The sequence below is a fragment of the Carassius carassius genome, chromosome 18 (genome assembly GCF_963082965.1).
Source record: "Carassius carassius chromosome 18, fCarCar2.1, whole genome shotgun sequence".
Lineage (NCBI taxonomy): Eukaryota > Metazoa > Chordata > Actinopteri > Cypriniformes > Cyprinidae > Carassius > Carassius carassius.
In genome coordinates this window covers 1156644-1167500 of record NC_081772.1, presented here as the reverse complement: position 1 = coordinate 1167500, position 10857 = coordinate 1156644, and the positions used below count along the sequence as shown (strand labels likewise).

Below are 10857 nucleotides of genomic sequence, written 5' to 3'. Positions count from 1 at the left end.
ATTTTTGTTATTTTTATTATTTTATTCTTTGTTTCTTATCCCATTGACATATTTGTTTTTGTTACAAGCATAAACCTTACTTTATTTAGTTTTTTTTCCTCTCCAGAATCTTATTTATATGTTTGTACTGGAAAACAAGACAAAAAATACTGAAGAAGAGCTTCTTTTTTGCACTGTGCTGGTTAATTAAAGGAGTGGGTTTGAGGTTTAATCAAATGGCCATTCATGTTTCTGCCTATTTTTGAGACTCTTTTCTTGTTCTCCAGGTTGTATTTATAGCCTCGTCTCATTTAAACTCTACTCAAGTAAATTCTGCTGAAATGAATCATAGTTCAGCACACATACTGTTCTTCAGGACAGTCTAATGGAGCCGCGCTGTTATATTTCAGTATAACACAGACTCTAGTATACAGGTCAGTCTCAAGCACATGTTGTTTTTCACTCTAAAATCAAAAGAAAAAATTGCATTGCATTGAAAACTGAAGCTTATTTTAGCAACATTAAGATTTATCTTTCTAATAGGGCAAAAAAAAAAACCCAAAATTTAAGTGAAATATAATGTTTTATTTCTGGGTTTTGGAGTGAGATCTTGGCATATTCTTGAGATTCACCTTTACTCTTCTGAATCTTTTTATTAAAATGTCGTCTGATAAAAAAAATATACAAAATAGTAATATATAAATTAAAATAATTAATATACATTTAGAATATAAATATAATTAAATAAAAATTATAAAATAAATGTATTTAATGAAATCAAATGTAAAATGAATAAATAAAATAAAAAACTTTTAAGAAATAAAGTCATATAAAATACTCTAATCATTATTGCAATTCATAAATGTAATGTAAATTAATAATAATAATAATGTAAAATTAAATTAAATGTTAAAATTAAATAAAAATACAATTAAATAAAATAACATTTATTTCAGTGTTATTTTAGTATCATTGATATTCTATAATAGTTTTTATTAATAATTTCTATTTAAGTTAACTTTTTTTCAAGAAATTAAAATGTGTTTTAATGCCTTTAATTAACTATAATAACCCTACCTGTAGCTCATAAATCTTTTGTTGAAATGTCTGCCAAATAGAAAACTTATATAAATGTTCAAATAAAATTAAATAAAACATTATAAAATATTAAATATTTTACTCTTCCATGCTGGAGATTTACTTGATGATCAGGCTTTTCCATGTGATGTTTTGTGGATTAACATGTTCATGCATTAATGTCGCTCGTCTCGGTTCTCATCTCAGCTTTATTTAATTAGGAAGATGCTGAAATGGCCTGAGGTATAACAAGGAACGAGTGGAATTGCGTTCACTGCTTGTCGATTAACTCTTGATTACTCTGGGCCGCACATGCATGTGTTTGAGTGATGGTCCTCTGCATGTGCCACAATTATCGCACCTTTAACCTGTGGATATTCTCAAAAACAAGTCCTGGCAGCTGCAAACAGACGAAAACACTGCTGTGCATCTGATTCTGTTATTGTTTGGTGCTCTCACTCAGGTGATTTTCAGACTTTAGTTATAGTGGTTTGTTTTTATTGGCATCTCAAAACCAGTTCATGTTGCTGAAGTGTTTGATGTTTGGATGCAAAAAAAGACAAAGATAATTACTATAAAGAACCACTTTTTCAAACAAGTAATATTTACAATTTATTTAATTAAATCAATAAATAATATTTTTTTTTAATAATAAAATAAAAAACTATATAATTAAATAAAATGTTTTATATTTATATATATATATATATATGTGTGTGTGTGTGTGTGTGTGTGTGTGTAATACAACAGGATACTTATTTCTCCTGGGACTGCTTGAACTGCTAAAATGTATACCTTGAATCTAATCAAATTTGTGAAATACATGTAAAATAAATAAGTGAAATAAAATAATATTAAATAAATAATAAAATTAAATGCAATAACATAAAATAAACTACATATAATTATAAGTATAGCTCTAATAATAATACATACAATTATACAATACAATACAATAAAATAATGAAATATAAATCTAAAAGTATTGCTTTAATAATAAATACAATTATAAAATGAAATAAAATATGATAAAATGTAATAATTAATACAATTAAAAAATATATAAGTATCCTGTTGCTAATCGTGCTAGTAAAGCCAGAGACATGGGCTCGATTCCAAATGAATGCATGAACAGATAAAAAGTGTACCATGAATGTAATAAAATTTAATTTGGACAAAACATCTGCCAAATAAATAAATGTACATGAAAAAATGTAAATAAACTATATAATAAAATGCAGCCTAAACGAAGTATTGGGCAAACCGGAATAACTCACAGAAGTAACATTGATAGTTTGTGTCCCTCAGATGCAGACAGACAGGACGCGATAAACCTGTTCCTGCAGGTCTTCCAGCCGTCGGAATCGAAGCCTCACCTCTGGGAACTGCCTACAGATTTCTACCTTCATCACAGCGATACCATGGTCCTCCCACAGCAGCAGCACAGGTCTGACGCTTACGTCTTAATACAGTCTGAATAACAACCTGTGCTCCAGACAAGCAAAAAACTGAGCAAAACAGGGATTTAACACCTTTTTTTACTATTGGAAAAAATGTTCAAAGTTTTGAATGTTACAGTATTATTACAGCATTTACCCATTAATTAATTAATTAATTTGAAGTTTCAAAGACACATGAAAAACAACAACAAGAACAGAAACCATAATGGAAAATGTATATATATATTTTTTTTTTCAATATTTGTGAGAAATCTTATTTGAATATATCATTGTATGAAATTTATAAAAACATATAATCTGAGAATTACCATTATTAACCCCATTGGAATGAATGGTTTAATTATTTTGACTTTATAACTCATGGTTTGCTTAAAACATAACAAAAATTAATTGTCTTTAACAAAACATAAATATAGCTCTTAAAAGTTTTTAAACTAAATTAATAAATTTTACGTGAACTTTGACTTTCAGATGTGATGAATTTTTCATGCTGCATTAGTTAGTCAATAGACGTACATACTCATGTTTATAAACTAAATTCAGTCCCAAAAGTGTGTGAGATCTGGAGAAGAGGCTAAATATATTTTACAAGAGTGTTTTTGACACTAATTTAACTCCACAGATAATTTAACAAAAAGTGTTTTTGACACTAATGGTGCTCCATACACACCCGGGTCAAAATGACCAAAATTTTAAATGTTTTTTTTAAAAATATGGTTATATCTTTTAAGTTAATTCCGAAATATCAGAAAAAAATTATAAATTGTGTATTTTAAGGTTATAAAAGGTTAAGGTTATATAAAGCCTTTACAAAGATTTTCTTTTGAATTTTTTAGAAATGTTTGTGCGTCTCTTCTGGGTCAAAATGAACTGAATGTGTTGTGATGGTAAAAAAACATCATGTGTCATCATGAATGCATGGTGAAAAATGTAAAATCAATCACATAAAGTAATTTTAGCACACTTAAGTACAGTATAAGAACTAAAATTAATAATGTTTTCCTTAGTGAACACTATGAACAGCTACGGGTTAGCGTTACATCGGAACATAAGAATGGTTTTCTGCCTCATTTCATTCGACGTGTGCTTCATTTGTAGCATCTGCAGTTTCACATGCATCCAGTCTCTGCCCGTCTGTGGATTGTGGTATATTATTTTATTGCTGCGATGTTAAAGAAGTGTTTGTGCGGCCCATGACCCACTTTATTTTCCTCCAGCCGTCCGACACGTTGCTTTGTGATGCCGCTTGCATAATGGACACTGGACGACGTGACAAAAAACTATTATCAGACAACAAAACGAAATGAGAGGAACCTGACCTGTTTAGGGAAATTGTACCATCAGACAGTCTCTGAAATGACAATTCGTGTTCCAGGACAAATAGGACATTCATGTTCGCATGAACAGTGGGTTTAGAAAAGAATCAGCCCCCTTTAAAAAAATTAATACATTTTGTGGCTTTGGAGTTTTTGTTTTATCCAGCTGTATTTACTCAGTGCAACTTATAACATGCAAGAGAAAGGTAAAACACCAACATGTCAGAAATAAATCGGAAATTGGAGTTGGAAAAAGAGCCCCCCCCCCCCAAAAAAAAAGCTTTCAAACTCAATCAGGTGTAGCTCATCACCTTCTCAATGAAACACAAAGCCATCTGTGATCAGCTGTGATCAGCTCAGCATTTAAAAGCGCTTTCCTGGAGCATTTCAATCTTTGGTAGTGCAACTGAAGCAAACAATCAACTATTGGGTGGCAAAGCACAGTCAGAAGATCTCCGGTATAAACTTATATATATATATGTGTGTGTGTGTGTACACAAACACAGAGATGGATTTGTTTGTGTTTTTCTCTGCAGTTACACACACTGGTGGACTGACGGAGTGCTGACGTTCCTGCCGTCACCGTATGATGAAGGTGATAACTTTACACATCCATAAACACCGATAAGAGAGACGTGAACTGACATATAAATCACAAACATTGAGCCGAAGCAGCCGTCTTATCAGTCAGGGTCCTGATCACATGGAGCTTCATGAGAGACTGATCTGAAACTCTCCATGCAGACTCTCATAATCACAGATTATTGATTTATGTGACTGAATATGAATCCAAATATTAATTAATATATTTTCATTTATATTAAAATTAATATTTAGTTATTTATATATGAATGAATATTTAAGTAAACATTTAAGTGAAAAAATTTAAACATTTTAGTATATTTTTAATTACATATTTAATTAATTATATTAGTTTATTTAATTTATTTATCAATCTATTTATTTACTCATTTATGTGTATAAATATTTAAAAGTTAGTTTATTTATTTGTAAATGATTATTAAAGTAAACATTTAGGTGGACAATTTAAATATTTAATTATATTTTAAATTAAATAATTAATTGTTTAATTAGTTTTAAAATGTATTTATCAACCTATTTATTTAAAGTGAATAAATATTTAAATATGTATTTAAGTAAACATTTAAGTGAACAATTTAAAATATTTAAGTATATTCTAAAGTATATAGTTATATAATATTTTTATTTATTTATTTACTTATTTGTGTATTTAAAGCATATATTTAAGTAAATGTTTGTTTATTTATTTGTGAATTTATATTTAAGTAAACATTTAAGTATATTTTAAAGTAAATAATTATATTAGTTTATTAAATGTATTTATCAATCTATTTATTTACTTATGTGAATAAATATTTAAATATATATTTAAGTAAATGTTTATTTATTTATTTGTTAATTAATATTTAAGTACACATTTAAGTGAACAATTTAAATATTTAAGTATATTTTAAAATAAATATACAATTAATTATGTTTATTTAATTAATTTCTAAATTCAACAACCTATTTATTTACTTATTTGTGTATTTAAAGTGTACATTTAAGTAAGTGATAGTTTATTTATTTGTGAATTAATATTTAAGTAAACACATTTTTTTATATTTAAATATTTAATATATATTTAGTTCTCACCTCTATATGGCACACAAATAATGCTCCATATTTTCAGGTCATGACTTCATTCTTGCAGTGGAATATACTGTATAGAAATAAGTACACACAAATATTAGGTACAAATAGTTCTGATTTTTTATTTATTTTCCTAATTATTTTCACGGAACTCATCGCATTGCATAACAAGATTCTTGTTACATGTAACAAGCAAAATGTAAATTTATTCATTTTTAGAATTAATGAATTAATTTCTCTTTCTCCTTGTTTTCTGAAAGTTTTGTTTGTATTTAGACGAGATTTGTTTGTATTTTCTGAATGTGTCTGTCTGTTTCAGCTCAGTGTGAGAAGAACAGGAGGAAGGTGAGCGTGAAGCGTGTGAACCGCTTCGAAGAAAGCATCGACATCTACACAGAGTTCTTCAAGCCGTACGAACTCACCTCGTTCGACGACACTTTCAGCATCGCAATGACCAACTCCGCAAGGTCACACACTTCACACCAACACACACTTGGTCATGCTGTACTCTCGTCTGTTAAAGAATAAAATATAAGAATAAAACAGAGTATGTAAAGTGCAAGGATATAAATAAACACACAGATATAGCAACACAGAAGTAAACAAAGGAGTATGTTTGTGGAGTAATTTACTACAGATTTGAATATGGCTCAACCAATCAGAATCAAGGAACGGAACTCTCCGTTTTAGAATTTTTATTCAATTAAGTTAAATATTTGAGTCTATATTGAAGTTAATAGTAAATGGATGTATTATGTGAATATTTAAGTAAATTTAAATTTTTATATAAATACTCCAGGTAATTTTAAAGTTTATTTATTTACTTATTTATGTGAATGAACAATTAAGTGAAAGATAAAGTAAATACTTAAGTACATTAATTGAAATATTTAAGTAAATATTCACATTTATTTATCTGAATGCATTTTTGTGTAAATATGAATTTAAATATTTAAGTGAATATAATGTGTATGAACATTTAAGTAAATAAAGATATTTAAGTAAATGTTAAACTTTGTTTAAATTTAAAATGTAAAAAATTACATTTTATTTATTTACATATTCTAATCAATGTGAATTAGCATTTAAGTAGATGTGAATGTAAATGTTTAAGTAAATTAATTAAGATATTTAAGTAAATATTGAATTCTAACATTTTAAGTGTTTATTTACATATGAAAATGAGTAAATGAAAATTTGAGTAAATATTAATTTACATATTTAAGTAAATACTAGAATACTAACTGTTTATGCTAATAAATATTTAAATATTAAAATAAAATGTTTATTTATATAAATGCGCATTCAATAAAATATTTGAATATATATAATATTCAAGAAAACATTAAAGTTTATTTACTTATGTGAATTCATTTTTCAGTAAATAGTTAGGTTGTTTGCTTCTAGGTTCGTTTGTTTAAAAAGCATCTTATGCGGTGTGTCATATCTGTGAGTAAAATATGTTTAGCTCTTCATTCTGCTCCGTGATGAATAACACAGAAGTCGGTCTAGTCTGTGTTTCTGGTGAACTCATCTTCCGTGTTTCGGTCACACTTGGGGTCCTTGTGTTCAGTTGTGAAAGTGTTTGATTGAGGTTTACAGTGTCGTCCGTCTCCTGTTGTCTATCAGACGGGGTTCAGCTGCTCTCATATTTATTGCTCTCGTTTTACCATCTCGTCTCACCAAGTGTTGGATAATCCGTCTGGTAGTTTGCCTCATTTTTATAAAGATAAATGTGCCGTTTGCTTGCTTTACTCAAGTCAGATGGATGGATGAGTTACTCATTTTAATGAACTATTGATTTGTACAAGCATTTTCTGTTTAATTAGGGCTGTGGATAGATGTATATGTAACGTTTTATTCAATGTAACTAGACAATTGTCTAAAATTATATATTGTTGACATTTTAAGTACTTTTTTAAAATTCAATTTCAATGTATTTAGTATTTTTGTATTTCTTAAAGAAAGGATTATGGGTTTCCTTTTATTATTATTATTATTTTTTTAATTATAGTTGTAATTTTTCTGAATTCAGTTTTAATGGTCAAACTGAATTTTATACAGTTTAAAAACTCTGCAATCTGTTTTACATCCTAAAATCCGTTTTTTTTTTTTTTGTTTCGTTACACAATTCCAGGTTTTCCATTTTAATTTCTATGGATTCTATTTTAATGCTTTTAGTACATTTTAATATAAACATGTCTAGTCAATTTATTTATTTATTTTGCATTTATCGGGCCCTATGAAATGTAGCATTTTTCCAGAAATTCTGTGATGTCTTTTTTATGATTTAGTACATTCATTATTAAAAGATTGTGATAATCAAATGAAGGCATAGTAGTTTAATAGTTTAATCTTTTATTAAAAAAATAATAATCAAATGAAAATGTAATATTTATTTTTCGGCAAACAAAGTGCTGCTCAACAGAGCTTTACTGTTTTCATTAAAAATTTTAAAATCTTATGAATCTTACAAATTTTTTAAAGAATTAAAACTAAAAAATAAGTAAAATAAATAATAATAATAAAAGTGCTGCACAACAGAGGTTTACTGTTACAATTCATGCTTTTAAAATCTTATAATAAATCTTACACATTTTTTTAATAATTAAAACTTACAAATAATTAAAATACCTCTTAAAATATTAAAATAATAATAACAATTATTTTTATTATTTGATGGGTACATTCTACTGTACATTAGTAACACATCTGTCACAATGTCTTTGAGTTCAACCGAACTTTTATTTTGAAAAAGCTCCTTTACACCTGTTTGTGCACAGAAAGTTTTTCTACATCTTCTCATGATTCCTCTCTGGTCTCGTTTTTTTTAGGGAGTTCATGCCGAAGACCTTGGGCCTCGATCCCAGTCCATTCACTGTCCGCAAACCAGACGAGAGCGCAAAGTCAGTGCTGGGGTGAGTCTGAGAGATCTGCTGTTTCCTTCATCAGCTCAGCGAGTTCAGCAGCTCCTCAAAATAACAAAATAAATAATGTAAACAAATAATGTAATTAATTGTTAATATAATTAATGTAAAATGTTATTGTAATGGTTTTAGTTGTAGTTAATGATAATGATCTCTGACAGTTCAGTAGGTCAGAGTTGATTTGTTTCTGTAAACTCTAACTCTGTAAACTTTAACTCTATAAACTCTTATTCTATAAACTCTACCTCTGTAAACTCTAGTTCTGTAAACTCTACCTCTGTAAACTCTAGTTCTGTAAACTCTACCTCTGTAAACTCAAGTTCTGTAAACTCTACATCTGTAAACTCTACCTCTGTAAACTCTACCTCTGTAAACTCTAGTTCTGTAAACTCTACCTCTGTAAACTCTAGTTCTGTAAACTCTACCTCTGTAAACTCTAGTTCTGTAAACTCTACCTCTGTAAACTCTAGTTCTGTAAACTCTACCTCTGTAAACTCAAGTTCTGTAAACTCAAGTTCTGTAAACTCTACCTCTGTAAACTCTACCTCTGTAAACTCAAGTTCTGTAAACTCTACCTCTGTAAACTCTACCTCTGTAAACTCAAGTTCTGTAAACTCTACCTCTGTAAACTCTACCTCTGTAAACTCAAGTTCTGTAAACTCTACCTCTGTAAACTCTAGTTCTGTAAACTCTACCTCTGTAAACTCTACCTCTGTAAACTCTACCTCTGTAAACTCAAGTTCTGTAAACTCTACATCTGTAAACTCTACCTCTGTAAACTCTACCTCTGTAAACTCAAGTTCTGTAAACTCTACCTCTGTAAACTCTACCTCTGTAAACTCTAGTTCTGTAAACTCTACCTCTGTAAACTCAAGTTCTGTAAACTCTACATCTGTAAACTCTACCTCTGTAAACTCTAGTTCTGTAAACTCTACCTCTGTAAACTCAAGTTCTGTAAACTCTACATCTGTAAACTCTACCTCTGTAAACTCTAGTTCTGTAAACTCTACCTCTGTAAACTCAAGTTCTGTAAAGTCTACATCTGTAAACTCTACCTCTGTAAACTCTAACTCTGAAATCTCTAACTCTGTAAACTCTGTTAACCAACTCTATAATCTCTAACTCTGCAAACTCTCATTCTATAAACAGTAACTCTGTCAACTCTCTTTCCCTAAACTCTAACTCTATAAACTAACTCTATAAACCCTATGTAAACTCTCTAACTCTATAACTCTGTAAACTCTCTCTAAACCAACTCTATAAACTCTACCTCTGTAAACTCTAACTCTATAAACTCTCATTCTGTAAACTCTGTAAACCAACTCTGTAAACTATAACTCTAAAAACTCTCATTCCCTAATCTCTAACTCTAATAACTCTCTGTAAACTCTAACTCCATAAACTCTCATTATGTAAACTAACTCTATAAACTCGTAACTCTGTAAACTCTCTGTAAACCAACTCTATAAACTCTACCTCTGTAAACTCTGTAAACCAACTCTGTAAACTATAACTCTAAAAACTCTCATTCCCTAATCTCTAACTCTATAAACTCTACCTCTGTAAACTCTGTAAACCAACTCTGTAAACTATAACTCTAAAAACTCTCATTCCCTAATCTCTAACTCTATAAACTCTACCTCTGTAAACTCTAACTCTATAAACTCTCATTCTGTAAACTCTGTAAACCAACTCTGTAAACTATAACTCTAAAACTTTCATTCCCTAATCGCTAACTCTATAAACTCTCTGTAAACTCTAACTCCATAAACTCTCATTCTGTAAACTAACTCTATAAACTCTAACTCTGTAAACTCTTATTCTCTAAACTTTAAGTCTTTAAACCAACTCTATAAACTCTATGTAAACTCTAACTCTATAAACTCTCATTCCCTAATCTCTAACTCTATAGACTCTCTATAAACTCTAACTCTGTAAACTCTTATTCTCTAAACTTTAAGTCTTTAAACCAACTCTATAAACTCTATGTAAACTCTAGCTCTATAAACTCTCATTCCCTAATCTCTAACTCTATAGACTCTCTGTAAACTCTAACTCTAGAAACTCTAATTCTGTAAACTAACTCTATAAACTCTAACTCTGTAAACTCTTATTCTCTAAACTTTAAGGGCCCTATCTTGCACCCAGCGCAAATTACTTTTTCTACACAGACGCATGTGTCATTCCTATTTTGCACCCGCGCAAAGCGCGCTTTTCCCTCCACAGAAGCACGTCGCTAAACTAGTGAATGAACTTGCACTGCATGTGCGGTTCAGCGCAAAAAATGAGGCGTGTTCCGGCGCAAACAATCCCTGGTGTTATTTTGCTGTTCCATCAAACAATTGTTCATTATGCTATTTTAAGGGCGCATGCTTGACCATAATGTATAGCGTGCACAACGCGCATACACTTTGCTCATGTAAT

The 10857-nt window shown here is 29.4% G+C and overlaps 1 protein-coding gene across 2 annotated transcripts in view; it reads left to right on the top strand.

Annotated features, from left to right (window-relative positions):
* fig4a (FIG4 phosphoinositide 5-phosphatase a) overlaps positions 1–10857 on the top strand; it is a 58229-nt gene that overhangs the window by 37220 nt on the left and 10152 nt on the right. For both annotated transcript variants that reach the window (XM_059498114.1, XM_059498113.1), the window contains exons 17-20: positions 2365–2503; positions 4369–4427; positions 5826–5973; positions 8341–8424. In XM_059498114.1, the coding sequence (XP_059354097.1) occupies positions 2365–2503; positions 4369–4427; positions 5826–5973; positions 8341–8424 (430 nt within the window). The remainder of the gene's footprint in view (positions 1–2364; positions 2504–4368; positions 4428–5825; positions 5974–8340; positions 8425–10857) is intronic.